The 22,132-nt window shown below is 46.8% G+C and overlaps 2 protein-coding genes across 5 annotated transcripts in view; one reads left to right on the top strand and one right to left on the bottom strand.

Moving 5' to 3' along the window:
- Positions 1 to 4,314, top strand: part of CNNM3 (cyclin and CBS domain divalent metal cation transport mediator 3) — a 28,904-nt gene extending 24,590 nt beyond the window's left edge. Inside the window, exons 8-9 of one of the 4 annotated variants that reach the window (XR_007245947.1) lie at positions 902 to 1,004; positions 3,165 to 4,314. Coding sequence is in view for 3 of the 4 variants with exons in the window: in XM_048513286.1 (XP_048369243.1) it covers positions 1,049 to 1,192; positions 3,165 to 3,166 (146 nt within the window). In the remaining variant the exon portion in view is untranslated. Of the gene's footprint in view, positions 1 to 901; positions 1,006 to 1,048; positions 1,193 to 3,164 lie in introns of those variants that run through there. The other 3 variants (XM_048513286.1, XM_048513287.1, XM_048513288.1) reach the window with 3 other exon arrangements.
- Positions 4,315 to 6,654: 2,340 nt separating this feature from the next.
- Positions 6,655 to 21,740, bottom strand: ANKRD23 (ankyrin repeat domain 23). The gene is made up of 9 exons (XM_048513289.1): positions 21,602 to 21,740; positions 15,555 to 15,710; positions 14,448 to 14,579; positions 14,215 to 14,322; positions 11,687 to 11,785; positions 11,189 to 11,287; positions 10,978 to 11,076; positions 9,607 to 9,705; positions 6,655 to 8,861 (listed from the first exon to the last, which is right to left on the bottom strand). Exons 1-9 carry the CDS (start codon positions 21,626 to 21,628, stop codon positions 8,760 to 8,762), a joined length of 921 nt encoding a protein of 306 aa, XP_048369246.1. The 5' UTR covers positions 21,629 to 21,740; the 3' UTR covers positions 6,655 to 8,759.
- Between the last annotated feature and the right edge of the window lie 392 nt (positions 21,741 to 22,132).

Below are 22,132 nucleotides of genomic sequence, written 5' to 3'. Positions count from 1 at the left end.
TCCTCCTTGATATCTCAAAGGTTCCAAGTTTGATTCCCGCCACCTTCAGATAAATGATCTCAGGTATGAAGGCAGGTCCTGGAGATGAGGCAACTTGAGTTATCATGTTGCCCTGGATGAAAATCCATTTTGCTTCTTGAAATGTAAATTCTGATGGCAGGAAGAAGTCGTGTTCTCTCATTTTGAGAGATTTCTCCATTTCGGCCTCTTTTCACTTGTCCATACTAGTAAATTGGTATTTTACTTGTTTATTTTACCACAAGGAGTTCAGCCTCCTCTTTCCACTATTCATGTTCCTGGCATTTTAAATACTTTTCAATGGTATGAAGCAAATATGAGACTTAGATGGTACTGTTCTGGTTTTTAGGCTATTCTGCCCGGAGCTCTGGGGTTCCCAAGAGCCTTGTCAGGGGTTTCTGAAGATCTCCCATTATAGGTGAGAAAGTTCTGTGAAGGATGGCTTGCTATTGATCTTCCCCTGCAATGTGCAGCCAATTCTCAGCTTGCACGGGATCCAGCGAGGCCCGGAAGGCATGGCTGATGCTTGGTGTGATCTGGGCATGTTCTTGAGAAGCTGCCCTGGAATCCTCAGCAGTGGGCAGACAAGGCCAGCTGGAAAGCTTTCCCTTGTATTGGATGCCTTGAACATGGCCAGTGGGTTGAAGCCCTAGGTGGTGGATGCTTCAAGGGTGGATGTTGATGACCTGACAGTATGATGTGAAGCAAGATACACCTTTCTAAACCCATTGACCTCAGTGAATGTAGAAGGGAGTTAACTCTGCTTAGGATTGCACTGTGACTCTCTCAGTAAAAGTGTCTTGTTTCTGCATTTTCGCTTCTGCTCTTCACAACTTTTGGCAGCTAAATGCAGGTTCTTTCTCCTCTTCCTGTCTCCCTCCAGACTTCTCGCTAAACCTCTCTCTCTTTGGCACAATTGAGAACTGCATTTAATACTGGCCTCTCTGCCAGATTCTGGAATGGGTTTTTATTTTCAAAATCACAAGGTAAATACCTGGTTCTTCTCTTGTATTTCCCTTCTCCTGCACAGGAGACGCATCTCTGCAAGCTGCTTCCTTGAATGATACAACCTCATGGCTGGGAGCTCATGGGCCTTTCCCAGGGAATTGGCATCGCCTTGAGGAGGAGGCACCAGTTCCAAAGGAGAAGCCCATGCACCTGAGGCTAGGATCATGTGAATATTCTAGTCATGCGGGGGAGGGGGTGTCCTGCTCTCGCCTCAGTGGGCACCATCTAGTTGGGGGGATATTGGTGGGGCACCTTTTTAAGCAGTCTACCCGAGCAGCAGCATAAGATGACCCAGTGGATTGCACTGCTTCAGAGAACACAACTTTGGAATTCACCCCCACAGTTAAAAGGCAAAAGTGCAAATAGAAAATGAGCATAGCAGGCAGAGGAATGGGCTAGAACCTTTCTCGCTAACGTATTAGCCTTGTATTTGCAGGGAGTTTTTGATACAAAAGGACATTCCAAAAGGTGACTCTCACAGCTGTTATGCCATTCTTTTTATTGTCTCATTTTGTGGCAAGCTGTAGAACAAGTTTCAGGTCAGCTGAGTTATGAGTGGGCTTTCCCCCCTTTCCTGTATTATGCTTCAGTGGGTTTAATGTTAGGGGGAGATCCAGCCAACAGGAAAACAAAGAATGGGTTAAATTGTACACGTGCTTCTGTTTCCCTTCCCCCCGCAGTCAAACTCCGGGAAAACCATGTCTCTTCTTCCAGATAGTTTTCAACTTGCCTCACATGGGGGTGAATGCAAATGCATGTCTCCAACATAGAAAATTGGTGTGTGTGCGCGTGCACGTGTGCGCGCCAGTTGTCTGTCTTCATCCTCTGCCACCCAACACTCCAACCTTCCTGGTCTACATCATCAAGACTGTGCATATGCTATGATTCTAGAAGAGCATGAAATACAGCACTGGGTGCGAAATGTAGCTTCCTACTTAAATGTTAAAAAAAGAATCAAGTTTCTAGCCCTTGCGGCTGATGAGACTGTGGCTGAAAGTGTGTGAGAACTCAAAAGCCAAAAAAAGAGGGCACCTAGATTGTCAGTTTTCAACAGGCGGAGGCCCGGCTCCCGGCTTCTTCCTTGGCTTTCCTCCCTTGATGCTGCAAGAAGTAAATAAATTATGCGAAAATAGTTTTTAACAATGAAAGCCCAATAAGGGTCAGGTATGGAAATATGCTTTGTTTGCAGAATCCATACAGGTCAGAGCAATTTTTTAAGCAGCCTTTTTTGAGGGGGAAGGGGGAGTGGAGTCGCAGTTAGTCACAGAGACCATGTGATCTGCTTTTCCAAAGCGTGGCATGACAGTCTATCTTTCGCTGTTTAAGTCATCCGCACACCTCTGAAAGTAGACAATTCCATATCTGGTGCAAAAGTCATGCCTCCCAGGCATCTTGGCCCCCATTTTCACCTGTTCCCAGTCCTGTGGAACTGGCAAAATGAATAGGCAGCACCTGATGAACTTTGAGAAGCCAGTAGGTGGATTTAGGATGGAGCTTGTCCAAAGCTACCCAGTGCCAGGCCTGTATTTCTACCCGAGGAACTAAATGGTGCAAAATAAGTATGCCTACTTATACATGAAGCATGTATGTGACACTTTGGAGAGACAACACTGCTTCGGGCACATTAAGTTAGTGTTTCTAAGTTATTAACCAGTTATTAACTTCATTTTCCTTCCAGCCACTCAGCCACACAGTGAATTTGTAGTTAAGGGAGAGAGTGGAAGCGGGTGCTTCTTGTCCTTGGCTGGGGCACTTACACTGCCCTTGTGCTGGTTTTGCTGCATGTGTTTTCCCTAATGCAGAATTGGCATTGGTTTCCTTTTGTACTGTAAAATGTTTAGTTGCCCGCCCTCCCACACGCACACGCACATACTCTCCTTGGCTCAGCCATTATTGCCAAGTCAGCAAGGATTTATTTATTTAGGCCCAAGTGGTAACTCAAAGTGGCTTAGCAGCATCATTCTCCCCTCTTCCATTTTATCTGCAGAAGAACCCTTTGAGGTAGGTTAGCCTGAGTGAGCGTGTGATTGGGCCAGAGTCTCCCAGTGAGCTTCCATGGCAGAGTGGCGATTCAAAGTGGGGTCTCCTGGGTCCAGCATTCTAACTGCTAACGGCCTCTCTCTGTCCTCTTGCTCCAGGAAAAAGCAGAAGCAAGCTAAACCTCCTGGATGAGGAAAGCCTGAGCCGGAGCACTGGGGTCTGACCTGCTGGAGGCGACTGCGGTCGGTCTGCGGGGGGAAGGGCTTGAGCGGACCCCCCCTGGCTGACCAGTGAACATCGTTTGGCACCTGCATCCTAGACTCTGGGGAAACTGGACGTCTCTGGCAGCCAAGTGGGCCGTGAGCCCCTTTGGGTTGCTTCTGGTGCTTTGACCTGGCCGTGCGCAGGAGGGTTTTTTCTTTCTTTCCTTTTTTTGAACAGGACTTGACTGGTGGTTGAACTCAGTGGGGTCTCCACCACCAGCATCAAAGAGTCAGCTTGTGCTTTTTGACTCAGTTACTTCTCTGGGAGCCTGTGGGAGAGGGGGCCGGCTGAGGGTCCCTAGCAGGAATACATCTCTGCCAGAACTGGTGCCCCTTCCTATGCGACAAATTCCCCTTGAACTCCTTCCCATAGCTTCATGCACATTCTCCCCAGTTGGTTGCTCACAATGGCAAGCTGCGCTGGCAGCCCAGAGCAAGGAGGGGAGAACTTTGGAGCCCTACCGCTTTTTCCTTGTCTCTGTAGCTGCTGGCTGGGAGGTAGCGTGTAATGAACTCTGAACGTTCCTTAGCTGCAGTGAGTGAGAGCCCCACATCTACCCTATGCCAGCTGCAAGGGCACGCATTACACAGCTGGCGTCCAGCTCCTCGGCCAAGTTGGCATTATCTGTGGTTGTATGTTTCTCTAGCAAACTCCTCCTCCCACCTTCCTGGGCCATGGATGTCACTTGCATTATTCGTCTTCTGTGTGCCAAGGCACAAAGACCCCTCAACCAGCTGTAAGTCCCCCCACACACCCGCCCATCCTTGTCCAGTGCCAGATATGGCATCATCCCATGCTGTTCCCCCATCTTTGTCCAAATTGTGCCAAAGTCCATAACCTCTGGAGCCAGACTGCAATCCTAAACTTCAGCCTGCCACCTGTGCCTCCCGCTCTCTCCCTGGGACTCTGATCCCCAAGGGCTGCCTGTGCCATCTGGGGGAGTGCGGTTTTTCTGCAAATGAGCCCCTGCTTCCCCGCTTCCTCTTTCTTTCTTTCTTTCTTTCTTTCTTTCTTTCTTTCTTTCTTTCTTTCTTTCTTTCTTTCTTTCTTTCTTTCTTTCTTTCTTTCTTTCTTTCTTTCTTTCTTTCTTTCTTTCTTTCTTTCTTTCTTTCTTTCTTTCTTTCTTTCTTTCTTTCTTTCTTTCTTTCTTTCTTTCTTTCTTTCTTTCTTTCTTTCTTTCTTTCTTTCTTTCTTTCTTTCTTTCTTTCTTTCTCAGTTTATATCTGAAGCCCTTAAAGACAACTGAGGCTGTAACTGTGCCCCTGGCACCAGCAACCACGCAAAGGCAAACACTCCCTGAGGTTATAACTGCCTCACCATGGACTTTATCAAATTTGGGGGTGCATCCCCCCCACAAAACCTTCCCCTGCCTTCTCATGTAAACTACTGGGGAGTGAGGGATGATGTCCTGATCTAGACGTCATGCACACTGACCCTCTTGTCTCATCCATTGCTTGCCAAAGCATGAAGGATTCTGCAGCATTTTGTGGGCATTTGCCCAAGAAGTCCCACTGGAGAAACCATAACCAGGGACTTCATCTCCTGTGGCTGTTCCTGATTCCTTCCTGCCTGTGTGCTTAGAAGAGCAGCTGTTTTGTTTCCTTTGGACCAATCTCTAACTCAGCTATCAGGTCCACGCCCAAGGGACATTCTTAGATAGTTTGTTTTGCCATTGTCCATTGGTAGACCTGTACTCCATCATTGGCAGACTGGCTTTTTTTCCTAGTTGCTACTAACAGTATTTTTCCCAGAGTTCCTATTTTTTAAAGGAAATAAGACAGAGGAGCAAGAGGGAGAAAGGGGGGTGGGGATTCCAGACTCTTTTTCTCTTTCTTCCACAGTGACATCTGACCTTGTCTGAAAGCAATGTGTAATTTCAGGTAAATTATTGGCCTCTGTGTTGTATTTTTTTTTCTGTAAGGACTGTACCATCAAATGGAACAGTCTGACCTTTAAATGTATCTATTTAAAAGTCATTGGTCAGCAGGGAAGTAAAGGTTTCATCAATACTATTAAAAAAATCCCCCACTTTGGTGGCACAGTGAGGCATTCTTCTGGAAGAGGAATTAAAACTTCTTGTCCTGCTCCTCAGGTTGCATGTGACTCTTAGGAACGCTGGGGCGTTTCTCAGCAAAGCTGGTGAGTATATGAAGATTGCAGTGACCTTACCTGTGGTGTGGGGAGCACAGGTGGGTGCCAGTCAAGTGTCCTCATTCTGTCGACTTGTACTGATTTTGGTTGGTAGGATTCAAGCCTTTGGCTGCTGCCACACAGATGTTTTGCCCTGTTTCAGCTTCCTTTCTGCAGTGCTTTTTGTCAGCGCGTTAACATGATTTCCTCCCCTGTTGTCCAATTTTGATGTTACCTCCCACTTTGCTGCAGTCTTTTCCAAAACCTGGCTTGGTATGATCTTTTTGGAAAGAACACCTTTGAAATCCATGTGGACAGAAGGGTGTGAATTTTGCCACATCAGTACTATTTTCTTACCTCAGCCCCCACAGCTGCCATTTCTGCTCCCTATTTTCAGCTTTTTGAAAAAAAATAGGCAAATGAGAGATCACTATAGCACAATAATGTTGTAGCAATCTATTATTACAGTTCATTCTGTAATACTCCCCTTACAATTCCATAACGAAAAGGGCTAGAGACTTCTGAAATAATGAAACTAAAATATAGATTCTGGCCACAGTCATACTGCTATTGCAACCTTAATTGTTACTGATTTTTTAAAGCCCTCTGTTGGCTGTGGGGACAGTAGCCATGGTGGTCTGAGGTAAGAAAACAGTTTAGAAACTTCCATGCGGATGCTCCATTACCACTACAAATGGTTCCATATTTGCAGCAACAACAAGAGCTATATGGAGAATCATCTGTGTGTGGAAGCAGTCCTTGAGTACGATGTGTAAATTATACTGTAAGGCCTGGTTTGCATATGCATGCACCCCACTTGATTTCTCTGCCCTGGATAACCAGTAGCTGGTTGTATGGATGCCTTCTTTGGAAAACACTGTATCTGATATGAAAGCCCTCTCTGGGTTGGATATGGAAATGTGGTGTTTTAGTTGTGTCAGCCTAATCAACTGTGCATATCCATCCCACGAGATCACAAGGGGTAGAGAGGACTCCTTTCCTTCTATCAGGGTGACCATATGTGCCTAATTTCTCCATCTACTTAACTAACTCCATCAACTTTCTGAAGAAACACTCTGCACGTGAGGTTCCAAAGTATCAGTCTTCACTTGAATATGCATAATGTGCATAAAATGGCTGTCCCCTTTCGTTAGGCTTAAATGGGGTTGATGCCTCAGCAGCAAAAGAGAAAGGGGACTTGAGAAGCAGTGCTCAACTGTGACATAAACATGAACAGCTTTTCATACATGTGTCTTCTAAAGAGGGCTTAATATAGTTTTATTATTTGCCAAAGAGAAAACGCATCACAAAAGTGCAGTTATGCCAACAGCTGGCTTTTGAGTCACGGATTTTAGCAGTCCTCTATCACTTCCATCCATACACCCCAGCACAGCTTGGTGACACTGGGTGGGGACCAAGAATGAAGTGGAGGGCTGCAACATCATGCACTGACTGGGTGCCACTTGCAAGTTAGTCGATGAGAACCTATCCTAAGTCAAGCTCCACCCAATGGACAAAGTGAGTTTGCCACTCATTCAGCATGGCAACATGTTGCTCACCTGTTGCCACTTGAATTGATCCATAATTTAGAAAAAGACAAGTGCATGGCTTGTGATGCATTTACGATCCAAGGTCAACTTGGAAGAGGTGAGATCTCACACCCCTTTGCAAGGACCTGTTCAAGTAATTTCCACCAGCCCCTGCTGCACGTTTTGTGCAAAGCAGCCAGGCTGGAGATTTTTTTTCATTCATTCATTCTCCAGAGTTTAGTATGACCCTCGTACCAGACGGAAAGGCCAGGGATGCCATGTTTGTTGTTGCTGGCATTCTCACAGCAATGCCCATCCTGGCTCTGGGGCTTTTTCCTTAGGGTTTTCTTAGAAAGGTTAGTAGGTTATCAGAAGTACAATACATGAAACCAGTTTCATGTGCAAGTTGGTGGATTAAGTCCGGGAGCAACTCTGCATGCTCCAGACACATTGACTGTTCGGTAACCAGAAAATGGCAGGGTGGCCAACCAGTGGCATGCAAACTGTGCCAACCAGTAGCAACTGGGCCTGTTTTGCATTGAATAAATAATGTGCGTTGCAGATAATACTGGCTGACAGTATCTTGGCCTGGCCAGCAGCATCAAGATCCCACTTTGTCAGCTTTGAAGGAATAAGAGGGTCATGAACAGATGCATGACGCCACAGCAGTGGCTGGGAATGGCAAAGAGGGTGTGACTGCTGCCACCACAAGGGCTGAGACAGAGAGGTATTGTTGTATGGAAGGCTGGGAAGTAGACTTGTCTGCAAGGGAGGAGTCCTAATAGAAACAGAAACAAACTAGCCTGGTTTTTCTCTCATGCCTTGCAACCGAGGGAAACGGTCTCCAGAGAGAGATGACCCTTGTTTCATTGTGCCGAAAGTAGGCTCCGCCTAACTTCAGCTCAATTTGCTTCATCCACATTCTCTCTCCTGTCCTCACCCTCTGCTAGGCACCTCTTTTGGCCCTCAACCACTGAACCTGGGAGGGCCATACTAGGTAGCGCCTGCATTTTGTAAAGAACAGGAGGAGACAAAGCCCAAAGGCTTTGGGATCTGTGGAAGGCTGACGCAGAGATCTGGCCCTTCTTCTAGGTTGTAGGGCCTTGACCCCATGCAAAATCATAGATGCAGAAGGGGGGGGGGTACATTGGGATTATCCAAGCCCTGGTTGATGGGTGCTTCTCCAATCCTCCTTGAAAACCATTGAAGGAGCTACCGCAATCTCCCTCTATAGTTTCTTTGATGCCAAATTGCTTTGGAAATGAATAAGGTCCTTTGCTTTGGAGTGCACCCACCATACCTCCTTAAGGACATAGTTTTTTGGCTAACCCCCGCCCCCCACCCCCAGCTTTGGCACACCTGCCTTTACCAAGAGTGAGGAGGATTCACTGTACCAATGGTAGGGGCTGTATCTCCCCACCCTGCACCCCCACAGGCACCTAGGACTCACATGTCATCAGTCTCGTGCCTTAGTTCCCTGCCCCTTCTTGGATCATCTCTTCTCTGTGACATAAAAGAGCAGCACTGAGAAGGGCACTCTATGCCCAGCACTGCTGACCTGGCATATTCCCAGGTAAAGGAATGTCTCCATCAAGACCTGCATTTCCAAAGGACTCTCGTCTCCCTTCTATCTCAGCCGGAGGATGTAAACAAGAACTGTAGACTTCACTGGAACAGGAGTTGTGAAGAGAGAGCAGTCCTGCCCACAGTGGCTCTCAGGGATCAGCTTGGCATGCAAACCTAGAAAGGTATGTTGGTCACAAGCTGATTGAAGAGTGGGATGCCTGCTCTTGGGGCCAGCATCCCACTGCTGATTCTCCTCCACGCTCATCAGTTCCTGGCCAAGGGATGCTGCCGGTCTGCGCATGCCTGCAGCGTCTCCCGGATGCCTGTCTGCCAGTCCTTCACCAGGTCCACCGGAGTCACTTCAGCCTGCCATGACAAACACCGAAGGGAAGATGGATTTATTGTTTTGGAGGCTAGAAAACTAGGCCACTTTCTAATGACAGACTAACAGGGTCTACACCACACCCATGGAGCAGCGTCCCAACTTTGGGCCCATATCATTTTAGTTTTAAAAGGGGCTTCGACAGATTTATGGAGGAGAAGTCGATCTATGGCTAGCAATCTTGATCTTCCTTGATCTGAGACTGCAAATGCCTTAGCAGACCAGGTGCTCAGGAGCAGCAGCAGCAGAAGGCCATTGCTTTCACATCTTGCATGTGAGCTCCCAAAGGCACCTGGTGGGCCACTGCGAGTAGCAGACTGCTGGACTAGATGGACTCTGGTCTGATCCAGCTGGCTCTTTCTTATGTTCTTGTCACTGTAAAAGACAGAATTCTCTCCAACCTGCCCAAATCAGTTCCAATCCAAAGAAAGTGAGGAAAAAGAAACTGCGTGAAAGGTTATGCCATGTATGTTCTCATAGAAGGGGGTGGATAAACCTGTATCTGAGCTGCAACACTGAGCACATCTGACAGGTAAAAGAAGTATTCGGTCACATGAGCCTCACCTGAGAACTATAATACAGCCCAGAAGGCACCAAGTACATGTACACCGGTGTAGGGACAGATGCCACAAAGCTCACAACTCCTCCCCTTCATGCATCAGCATCTGTGCCTTCCACCCATCTTGAAAAGGTAGCTAAGAGCCCTTTGGATCTCAGCCCAGTCCTTACCTCGTTCCGGATGCTGAGGCTGGCGCCATACATCAGCAGAGTCTTTACAGCCTTGAAACGTCCCAGCCGGACTGCATCATGAATAGGTGTGTCTCCTTCCTGCCGGGGTGGAGGTTGTGAGCTTGGGTTCTCCAGCAAATTGTATCAATAGCCACTGAATCAAGGCAGGGATGAACCCTGATGGCTCACCTGTAGATCCTAACACCTTACAGGTAGTAGTAGGTCCCAAGCTTAATTCTAGACAGCTGCAGCTAAGAAAAGAATCCAGGAGGGCTGGCGGAAACCTGCGCTCAAGACCTTGGAGAGCTCCTGCCCATGGCTTGTAGGTGGTGCTGAACTACATGGGCTTCATTGCTTGGCTCAGAACTAGAACAAAGCTAGAATTCTATGCACAAGGAATTCAAATTCTGAAGCTTAGATACATTAGGTACACTTTAACATAACTTATCTTAATTATGAGTTTAAGAACAAAAGCCCAGATGAATAGCTGTGGTACCTCTTGCCTAACAGTGACCTCCAGGAAGTTTTTTTAAGTGAAGCATGAAAGTCACCAACTGGTCTTTGGAGCAGACAGCCTCTGAACATGAAGGTACTGTTCTATCAGGCACTCCATCAGTGTGTCCTGCCTGCTTTAAAGACATCCTGAGCAAGTGGCCAGAGTCCTACAAATTAATAGTGCATTGTATAAAGAAGATTTTCTTGGCCCTGTATAAATCTCCCATCAGTTTCAGTAAGTGTATTCTACTATTAAAGAGGAAAAAAATCCTTTCTGCCTACATCACATCACATAGCCTGTATATCAGGTAGGCAGTTCAGGGGACCATCGGTCTCCCCTGTGATGTTACCTGAGCCTTTCAGGGGAGGGTAATATACAAATTAAAAGTTCTATTCTACTTCTTCCACACCTTGCCTAATCTTGTGAACATGTAACATGTTCACCTTTCAAATGTATTGTGTAGTAGGCAGGGAGCAGCTGGCTCTTGTGCTTCCAACAAACCCTGCTGCTGCATGATTTCCCCCAAAGTACAGGCTGCATGATGAAGCAAAAGCTGACTAGTCTTAAGACTTGAGGAGGAGGAGGCTGGATTTATTCCCGTCTTCCTTTAAGGGGTCTCAAAGTGGCTTACAAGCTTCTTTTCTCCCCTCAGGTGGGGATGAGAGAGTTCCAAAGAACTGTGACAAGCCCAAGCAGGCTTCATGTATAGGAGTTGGGAAAGAAATCCAGTTCACCAGATTAAGAGTCCACCACTCACATGGAGGAGTGGGGAATCTAACCTGGTTCTCCCGATCAGAGTCCACCACAATTAACCACTGGGCCCTTTCCCCAGCTGCTTCTGTATGACCCTGGTGGCCACAGCCTCAGCATGTTACCTTGTCTTGTGCATTGATGTTTGCCCCGCAGGCAATGAGATGCTCTGCGCAGTCACAGTGCCCTGTCCGGATGGCCACGTGCAGTGGAGTGCTCCAGAGCTGCCAGGCAAAGAGAACCGCTTTCAGCAGCCTGCTGGAGGATGTTGTGCACACTGCCCCCGGCTAGAGCTCTTTTAGCCAGGGAAGGTGGATTTGGGCTGACACCTCTAACCTTGTCTCTTGTGGAGATCTTGGCTCCTCTCCTGATCAGGCCCTTGAGGATCTCCAGGTGTCCCCCACGACAGGCCCAGAACACCGGTGTTGCGTCCAGCTGGTAAAAGCAAAGCAGGGGCTTATAAAGGTGAGGTTGGAATCTGGGACTAAGGAGCCCTTGTGGCACACCTGGACAGGAGCACGAGGCAGTGTAGGCCTGGCTGTGGAATGGGGACTGCTGCTTTCTGACTCTCCTTGGGTGGGACAAACATGTAAAAAATTCTTCTCCACTTGCAGTCTATTCTAGCACTTCTTTCTGTAGACCAGGCCTTATCTGGCTACCTTTTTCTGGAGTATACACAGGCCTTCAGGTGAATTCTCTTGAGAACATTTAGCGCAGACCTATGTGGAAGGCAGGGACAGAGAGGCCACTGCAGTGTGCCAAGATCTCAATGAGACGGAAGGCTACAGAAATCTGGGCTGTAAGAATGAACGGTGGTCATCAGGTGAGCCTCACCATGTCTCTTGGTTCCAGTTTGGCCCTGGCTTCCAGTAGTTTCTCCACAATCTCTGCATGGCCTCGTAGGCAGGCCCGGTGCAGGGCAGTACATGAGAACTGCAATAGAGACAGGAATGGAGAATATATTGGTTTTGAGTTGCCTGCACCATACATACCTTCCTTTATTTACATCCCTAGAGAAGATCAGTATGCCCTTCCCAAGAAAGACACCCAATAGAGTCCATCAGATCATGCTACAAGGCATTTATAGAATCCTTTGATTATCAAGACCTTAAGGCAGAATGACACATTATTACCAGCACAAATGCAGGATTTTCAGGAAAGAACTGATGGGCAAAAGAGAGATACTGATTCCCAGCCATCTATTCTTTCCCACAGACCCTTCCCTGCTGGTCATCCCCCTGCCAGGCTTATTTACACGATTGTAGCACAGCATGGGAAATGGGTGGGAGGCTTGCAAGAGTTGGCAGGGGAAAGTGAGGGGCTGAGGAGGGTAAGCCAAGTTTGTCTCCTATTGTTCCAGTATAAGTATTGCCCTGACCTGAATGGTGCAGACTAATCCAGTCTTGTTGGATCTCAGCTGCTAAATAGGATCAGTCCTGGTTAGTACTTGGATGGGAGGCTGCCAAGGAAGTCAAGGGTCATTAGGCAATGGCAGGCAATGACAAACTACCTCTGTTCATCTCTTGTCAAATGCTGGTGGGTTGCCATAAGTCAGTTACGAGTTGACAGCAGTGGTGTAGCTAGGGGGGCCATGGTGGGGCTGGAGTCTCAGGCACCATTTCTTAGGCATGCACAGCTGAACTTGCCTCACCCCATCTCCACATAGAGGTTGGTCCAGCCAGCTTGCCCCACCCCCTAATCCCCACGTGGAGGTCGGAAGCAGCAAGGGCTTCTTTGAGCCTGGCCTCAGTTGCTCCCAACTTCCACATGGGGGTTAAGGGTGGGGCAAGCCAGCTGGTCCTACTCCTCCATGTGGAGATCTTGGGTGGGGGCATTTGAGGTGGGGTGCAGTTGTGGGGCGGGGTGGCACCCAGGGTTTGCCATTTTATTAAGCTATACTGCTGCTTGACAGAGGGCAAGAACAAAGGAAGAAATCATAAGAATGTGTTCTGAGTTCCATTCTTTTAATTGGGACTTACATCCAGGAAAGTGCTGGTTTTGGTTCATCCATGTCAAGCAATGGGGTGGCAGAGATGTGATGGGAAATTAGAGTTAGAAACTCATTTACACTGTTCCCGTAGGTCACTAAAGTTTTCTTGAAAACAGAAAACGTACAACGTAGAAAAAAGGGGGGTGGCTGACTTTTTCTCCCTACTATGTGCTCCTGTTTTATGTGCATGTTTTAGAAAGAAGCTCAATCAAAACTATCTGCCACCTCAGAGCTTTGTCACCTCATTCTCCTGTATATGAGTCCAGCATGTGATCTTCATTCTGTGTCTGCTGATTTTCACCATAGAATCTAGGTAATACTTTCAATGGCCAGGAGGCGGCACTTGAGAACCATATATGCTTCAAGGTACAGGAGATACAGCTGCTTTGGGAAATGAGGTGGCATTTTGGGGTGGGAGCAGTTTTGATCCTGGTGCTGGCGTATCTAGGGTGCAAGAGGGAGGCAGATGACCCAGGCGCTAGTGCACCCTCCCTGGCCTTATTCCCACCCTCAGCGTGATGCCAGCCTTGAAGCGCTCAGTTTGAAGAAGGGTTTCGGGAGGGGAGTTCAGTTGGGGGCTGGGCATGGGGGGCACCTTTTTTGTACAGGTTTGCCACCAGATCCAGGAAGAAGGAACCTAAAAAGTCCAGGTGCTAGGCAGTATGTACTATACTTGTGCTTGCATGGCTAACCAGAGGAAGCGCTACGTGAGCCAATGGGACATAAGTACACCAATTACTCCAGAAACATGAAAAGGAAAGGTGAGGTTAACAGTTTAATAACTAAAACAATTCACAGGGAAGGGCTGCTACAGGAGTCCCATTTAATTGAATTGGAACTTCACATTTTTCAATGGGGTTTGCAGTGATATTTGCTAGCAGGCCAGGCCCCATGTTATGGAATAACAAGGTAAATGATATTTGTTATTCCATATTCCTTAAGAGCAAAAATTTCTCTGACCAGCCTTATGCATCAGTTCTGTCCTCTTGTCAAGTATTCTCTGCTACAGCTGCTTTATGTCAGCCATAGATGCGGGCGAAACATTGGGAGCAAAAACTACCAGATCTCAACCACACAGCCTGGAAAACCCACAACAGCCTGTTGTATTTCACTTAAGTAAACCAGATAACTTCCTCTCCCCTTCCCTTCAATTTTTTTTTTTTGCCATCAAGTCACATCTGACTTATGGTGACCCTGTAGGGCCTTTAAGATAAGAGGTGTTCAGAGGTGATTTGCCACTGCCTCCAATGAGATCAGGCTAGCCTGGGCTACCTAGGTCAGGGTTCCCTTCAATTACTCCTTCCTTTCATGCAAACATTTGCAAATGGGCTTAATTTGCATCATTTCTTTATAATGCCAAGATCAGAGCTACCTTATCATGAGCGTTGGGGTCCCCTCCGTCTGCCAGATATTTGTCAATCACAAGAATTCGGTTTTCCAGGGCTGCTTGCAGAAACTGTTCTGCGTTCACAGGCTCTGTCTAGAAAGAAGTAGTACAAAAGAACCTTTGTAGGATGCCCAGTAAAGCCACCATGGCTACCACCATTCATCCTGAGTAGTGGATTTCTGGTAGCTGCGACTTGCAGGCTGAAACTAGATACTCACTATCACTTCTGGCTCCTGTTCCTTGGGGCGGACCACCTTCTTCCATCTTTTCTTGCTTTTGCGTAGCTTGACAATGGCTTCCAAGTCCTGCAAGCTCTCTAGCTTCAGTCTGGAGTTATTGAGTGTCTCAAGCTGGCAACAAAAATGTTTTTAAAAAGTTAAGTCGACAGTCAAGCAATGTCCCATATGTGCACTGTAGGGTCATGATATTTCAGTGCCACAAGTGGAAATTCAAAGGACAGTTTCCCCTTCATATTTAAAATATGTGTTTTTTAATTCTCCCTAGCAGGGAGCTTACAACATCGTTGTATGCTGTATCGTTGAGCATGACTTCCTCAAAATCATCCAGCAAGCTTCCATGGCAGATTGGGAATTCAAACCTGGTTTGTCCAATCCTAGTGGAATATTCTAGCCTGGAATGTCCAACTTCATTTGAGCCTGCAGGTGCATTTGGAATTCTGGCCCAGTATGGTGGGTGCAGCTACAAAATGGCTAAAGGAGATACTACCAGCCATAAAACGACTACCGTTGCAAACTTCAGTCACACAGTGAAGATCCATGTGCTGTGTTGGTGATGACTGCTAAAGCAATTTTTTAAAAGATCTGCCCTGCCAATCAAATCTCTAGTAGGCAATCAAGAAGAAGAAAAGTTTGGATTTAGAGCCCACCTTTCTCTCCTGTAAGGAGACTCAAGGTGGCTACAAGCTCCTTTCCTCTCCCCACAACAGACACCTTGTGAGGTAGGTGGGGCTGAGAGAGTTCTCAAAGAACTGTGACTAGCCCAAGGTCACCCAGCAGGAATGTAGGAGTGTGGAAACACATCTGGTTCACCAGATAAGCCTCTGCCGCCCAGATGAAGGAGTGGGGGATCAAATCCGGTTCTCCAAATTATTCACCTGCTCTTAACCACTACACCACACTGGCTATTAACTGATTCCTTGGTGATTAAAGTTTAAAACACATTCGATTCTAGAGAAAGAAAAAACTAAAGCATTCAGGATAGTCAGTAAACTGTTGTTCCAAAGGAATGTCCCCTTCTTCTCTGTCCCGCAACACAAAAAATTGAATTTTTGCTCATCACTCCCCTGTGCCACCCACCCTGCTCACCTTTTTTCTCCTTTCCTCTTCTGCTTTCTGCTTCTCCTTGCTGACGGCCTCCCACACACCAATTGGGCCCGGCTGCCAAGTTTCCGGCACTTTGGCTGCATTTCTGGAGAGCGCCTCAAAACCTCGCCCTTTCCCCTCATGTCGTTCATCACTTACCTGAGAAATGAAGCAGAGCATAAGAGCGTTAGCATCAGAGGGCATATTATGGGAAGGAAGTCTAACACTAGGTTCTGGGCTTGCCTTAACACAGCAGAAACTACTTTAGAAATACCAAATTGAGTTGCCTGGGGAACAAAAGAGCATGTTAAGACCTCAGATGGTGGCTTACAAAGCAAAATGGGATCACGCTCACATCAGAGCAGAGCGCCCCCACCAAGATTTTCCTGTTGGTTCTTGCTATTGAGAAGGGAAAAGGGCGGGCTGGAGGCAGAGAGAAAAAAGCAGGCCGAAGATAACAAAGATGAGAACAAAGCAGTGAGGAAGGGCAGGGAGGAAAGAGAGTCTCTGGCTTGCATGGGAAGGCTGAGATTAAAAGGGAGGGTCTTGGGTCCCCAAAAGATGAAAGCTCTCAAAATAGCATATTTCCAATCTAGGGTTGTTGACTGACTTAGTAAATAGATGTATCCCCTCCAGAACAACACAAAGCTGACCTTGCTGAGTACCAGCATGTACAGTTTTTTTTAGTAATGTTCACAGAGTACATTTGTGAAAGTTTGAGTTGTGATTGGAGTCTCTTCCAAAGATCCAGACATGATTATCACAGTTCCCTCTGCCCTGACCATAATGCACAGGCACCCATGAGACACGATATCAGTGCTGGAGGAGGGGTTAGCGGGCTCAAGCATGCCGGGGTTGCCTCTCAATGGCCACACAACAACTCATGAGCACAACACTGACACACCTGAGGGCCATCCCATGATCAAAAATGAGTTTCATGTATTGCAGTAATTCCCAGATGGGCGAGATAGGATAGGGTGGAGCTGGTGCATTTGCATCCGCTACGCAGGTCGATCACAATGTAGGAACAATCCACTACCCTCTTCAGGATGAAGATGACAGGAGATTTGTGGATTCGTCTGCCATTTCCTGGACCTTCCTTTGTTCTAGAATGCTCCACTTGGGTCCTAGTACCTACCTAGGTCTGTCCCCAAGGCACTAGGACCCAAGCAGGGAATGGTGGATGAATTCACAAATCTCCTATCAGCTTTATCCTGAAAAGCCTACAGTGTTAGCACTATTCAAAGGGGAGAAACCAAGTGTGTCAGAGACAATTGTGATAATCATGTTTGGATCTTGTCATTCATTTTCATTTCATTTATTGGACTTGGTATACCGCCCAATCCCCGGAGGGCTCTGGGCGGTAAACAATAAAACAGTAACAAGGATAACAACAAAGCCAACCATACAATAAATATAAGTTAAAATCCTATTAAAACAGCAGCAATAACATCATAACCTACATAACCCTCGTTATGGGGGGCGTCCAGACCCCAACTCCTCTACTCTCTTTCACTCAGTGGGAGGGGACCGGCAAGTAGTCGTCCCTTTTAGGCTCAAGAGGTGATTGTCGTCTTTATAGGGGAAAGAGTGAAGTTTCCACAGGGCAAACCCTGAGTTACGATAAGCCCTTTTCTAAGGAAACTAGCAGGCAAGGGAACAAGTTTCAAAGCTAGCTTTCTCCTCAATGCGCTGACTTCTGTGCAAAGATGGAACATTTGAATGTTTATTCAAACTATCTGCATTCCAAATGGTTGTAAGCACGTGCTTTTCTAACTGGGGAGATTGACTCTTTCAATTTATATCATGTGGAGGAAATCAGGAAGGAATGTAATGTAATCACAAACCCGAGTATAACAGGTGACTGATACCCCTCTATTGGGGGGGCAGCAGTCACAACTGCACATGCCCACCTGATACACACACACTCCGCCACCAATATAATCGCAAGTCGGCAGCAGTTGGGTGACTTTCCTGTAATCGCCCCAACGCTGTGGAATTTCCTCCCAACTGAAGGTTAAGGCGAAGTTTTAGCCCTTCTTCTGGAAGAACTTTAACGATGGCTCTGAGTGTGGCTTTTATTCTCTTTTGTTTTCTATATGTAAAATTATTCATTTTTTTGGTACTTTTCATGACAAATATGCTATTGATGGATTTCATGCGATTTTTTTTGCAAATGGCTTTGAATGCTTTTTTAAACCAAAGCATGCTAGAAAGCAAGTAAATAATAAGGCTATTAATAATGTGATGATGCTCCCTCGAGTTCAATACTCGCTTCAGCTGTTACGTGCCCAAAGAAGCAGATGCCAACCGCATGAGAATTAGTGAAGGCATGGCACTAAGCGGCCTCGGAATCTTCAGCAGCCCATGAGAGAGGACCATTTATTTCCTGTTTTGTCCTCAACTGATCCTTTCCTGAGGTCGGTCACTCCTCGGTTGAGGAGTGTTCCTTTCTTGCAACTTGCTGACCCAGCCAGAACAGCCACCAAGTGTGAAAAGTCTCAGCTTCCTGAACTGCGCTTGCAGCATTCCGCCCGTGCCTCAGGCTGCTCTGGGTCTCCCGCCCTATGAAGCCAGCCTCTATTTATATTGATATGTACACAGCTCTGGCTGAGGAATAAACATCACGGGGATGAGATGCCATTCCTCATGGCCACCAAGGGCAAAGCAGCATTGTCATAAACAAGGCTGGCTCGAGATGCTGTGGTGCCTGAGGCAGATAATTGGAGCAGCAGAACCGGGGGTGGGGTGCGTGTGTGTCTCAACCTAGGGGAGCACTGCTATGCTCTTGCACAACTCCCCATTCACATCAAAAGAGACTGTGTAAGAAAATGTCATAGTTGGTTGTGATACAAACCTATCCATGCCCTCCTTGGGTGCCCTTAATGGGGCTTAAACACTTACAACTAGGGGTGCCAGCTCCAGGTTAGAAAACACCTGGAGCTTTTGGGGGTGGAGTCTGAGGAGGCTAATTTTGGGGAGGGGGGGCCTTGATGGGGTATAATGCCATATCTTCCAAAGTGGCCATTTTATCCTGGTGAACTGATCTCTGTCGCCTAATAGCAGATCTCCAGCCAACACGGAGGTTGACGACCTTACCTGCAACCTGAGAAAAGGAGTCACGTGTTTTAGTGCTTGAATAAAAAAAAAAATCCAAGCAGCCACCTCTCCTCCAAAAGGCTCTCTTTGAAGAGAACTTTGATGGAGTGATAAGAACACTTCATCCTCGACCAAACATGAAAGGAACGCCTCCTTTTGCCTGGACAATTTAAGTCATGCAGGCATGGCCAACCGGATTCCTTCCTTCTTAGGCTAAGCTGCTGCCAGGAGAAATCCCATGAAGTCTGGAGCCATGAACATGAGACAGGCCGGGGCTTCAGCTTGATGTAACTAGCTAAATAAGAGTAACATTGCACAACCCTCTTGCACAGGTGCATTTGCTGGCATATTCACCATCCTGAGGGATTTTTTTCCCCTCATATAAACAGCTGGCCTGATCTCATCAGAAGAACTAAGCAAGGCTGGCCACGGTTAGTACTTGGATGGGAGACCACCAAGGAATACTGCAGTCACTCTGCAGAGGAAGGCAATGGCAAACCACTTCTGTTAGTCTCTTGCCTTGAAAACCCTACTGGATTGCCATTGGTTGGCTGTGACAATGGCACCTTTACACACACACACAGGTGCCAACAAATGGGTTTCAGCCATGCAGCCCATCTTGGGTTATTCAACCACAGAACCTTTCCCCATAAGGAGCTGTAAAATCCGCCCAGAGACAATATGTAAACAGGGTTGCTTGTGAATTCAAAGTCCTTAGCAGTGATGGTGAATCTAGGATTGATGGGGGAGGGCAGCTATCAGGAGTGTCCCCTAAACTGGAAGAAGCAGGGTGCGCTGGTATTCTCTCCTGCTGCCCTTCCTCTTCCTGGGTGCCCTGTGAATAGGGAGAACTGTGACGGATTGATGAGCCTTTTAGTAGTCCTGGGACCCCAGCAATTAACCATCTTTCTGGAACTCTGATCTTCCTAGCTGAGAAGGAGCCGTGGCTCAGTGCTAAGGCTCAGGTTCAGCCTTCAGCATCTCCAGTTCAAAGGCTCAGGTAGTGGGTGGTGGGAAAGGCCCCTGCCTGGATCCCTGGAGTGGTGTCTCCAGCTAAAGTAGGCCTTGCAGACCCCGACAAGCAGTTTCATGGGTTGCCAGCTGCCCTTCTGTTCACTACAACTAAATCGACTTCAAGTAACCTTCAAGGCAAGACCACTAGGCCGGATCATTATAACAATGCAAAATGTGATTAGGCCTATAACATGAGCCAGATAAATTTTTGAAATTCAGATGGACTAAAAAGGCACCCCCCTAATTAATGAGGCAGCACCTTTTAAATAAAAATAGTATTTCTAATACAAGTATTTATAGAAGCTGCAGTGAGCCAAAAGTGATTTGCACACGCTGTCTTCTTGCAGGCACCAGAGAGGATTACCTCTTTCTTTGATGAGAGATCGGCTGCCTCTTCAAAACCAGAGTATTCTTTTGGTTTCAGCTATTGTTTTATTCATATGCAGATTTAATGAATTGCTGAACTGATTGAACTTCACATGATTAATCAAGCAAGGGTTCTTTAACTGAATGACAACTCTAATTTCTTTTAATTAAAAGGATATAAAATGAGTATAGCTGGAACATCAGAAAACAAGTGAGAATCATCAACTATGAATCAGAACAGGGGTGACTGCCCTTTCAGTTTTCCAAAGGGCAGCACACTAGGCTGACCAAGAACCAAGACACAGAACTCTAAAACTACGGGGGGCAGATAGTAGTTTATTTCTGGGCCCCTGCAGATGAAATTTTAGCCCTTCTTAGAAGGGCAACTGAGCTTAGTCAGGGTTATTCCAAAGTAGAAAAGCAAAAACACTGAAGACGGTGATGCAAGAAGAAATTGAGCTTCCGAATCTCAGCTTTAACGATAAAAAGAAGACAGTTTCCAACCTTTATGGTTGTGAAGATAGCTCTTGAAAGGCAGGCGGCAAAGCCTGCTGAAATCTCAGTGGAGTGATCGCGTAAGACTGGGGATATTGTGGGGCTTTCAATTATTCTTCCATGGCAAGTTACTTATACCAAATAAAATAAATTGTACAGATCTGCTCAGTTTGCATCGTATAATGTAGGCACAGAATTTAGCTTTTCTCAGCACAGACTTTAGATGACCTGAAGGCTACCTTTTAATTCTTTACAGACAATCCTGCTCTCAGCTTCTAGGAAGGTACAAAGATACTGTTTTTCAGAGCCGATGGATTTGAGCCAGGCTGATAAGCTCTGATAGGAAACAGGCCATTTTATCAGAAAACCAGCCCTCAAAACCAACTGCATTGCAGAGAGAGCCAGGTGAAGTACCCACACTGTGGGGTTGTGCCTGAGTTTTCTCATGCTAAAGGTACAACCGTGATTTCTCCATGACACAAAGTGGAGAAAAATCACTCTCGTTCTCTGTAGTGTGGCTGAATATGCGAGATGATTAATGGGCTATTCCCCAGCCTGGCTGATTCTTCCATCCTTTCTGAAACAGACTACCCAGGGAAGCCACAATCATCTATCAGGATGCCTGGGTGTGGGTACGTGTGGAAGAAGGGGGTTTGAGGGGCTAGGCTGTTTCCCATGCTAGGAGCAATGCAGACACCCTGGATCCATGCTAGTGCCTGTTTGTCTGCTAAAGTACAACAAAAGGCTGTTACTCTACTTTGCCAATTTTTAACTGATTATTCTGTAGCCTGCCTGGAGTTTCACAGAGAAAGGGGGTGGGGGGTATAAATACATTTTGAAAATCTGGCCATTATGAGCAGGTTGTTAAATCTTGCTGAGAATCTTGGGAATTTCTTCTCCCTCAAAATTGTTCTACTGTAAATTTCAGTACTCCTGTTTGTTATCACGAGGACCTTATGACACATACAAGTTACCGGTAAATCTGAACTAGTCCTGCCCCTGCCCCCCAGTCAAGAGCCTCCAACTTGCACTACCAACCTATTTAGGATTGCCCCCACACCCTTCCACCCTCTTACCAACTGCTGAATGCTGAAGATCTCCATGGTCCCCCCTATTCCGGAGTCACAACGCTCACTCCCCCTCCGCTGGTTTGGGCAGGTCTTTTTATCACCATCCCGTGGAGTGGGGGAAGGATTTGGGTTACAGTTGAAAGTCTCCCCCCTCCCTCTGCTGTCTGCTGCTGGGCCCAGCAAACTGAATAATTCAGATACCTTGTAACGCCAACCAAAATAAACTGCATAGTTTAAGGTTTCCAGAGGATGGCCGCAAGGGAAGATGATGGGTCAGCTGTGGAATTCTCAAACCTACAGAATGGGGAATTGATACAGTTATTTGGACTGGGGGATGCGTCAAAAGTTGCCTTTGAAACGGGGCATTTTCTTTCTCCTCACACCCCGAACCTAGCAAAGCTGAAAAACTGACAAGCAACCAACCGCCTCCTACCTTGTAACCAAGCGTAGTTCTTACTGAGGTAGTCGGCCACTTTCAGGGCTTCACCACCTCAGAATAGAGGTGAAAACTCACTTGAGGGAATTCACCTCCTTCAG

This window comes from Sphaerodactylus townsendi, linkage group LG12, assembly GCF_021028975.2.
Source record: "Sphaerodactylus townsendi isolate TG3544 linkage group LG12, MPM_Stown_v2.3, whole genome shotgun sequence".
In the NCBI taxonomy this organism is placed as follows: Eukaryota; Metazoa; Chordata; class Lepidosauria; order Squamata; family Sphaerodactylidae; genus Sphaerodactylus; species Sphaerodactylus townsendi.
The sequence above is the reverse complement of the archived record's forward strand: the minus strand, read 5'-3'. Positions and strand labels throughout refer to the sequence as shown.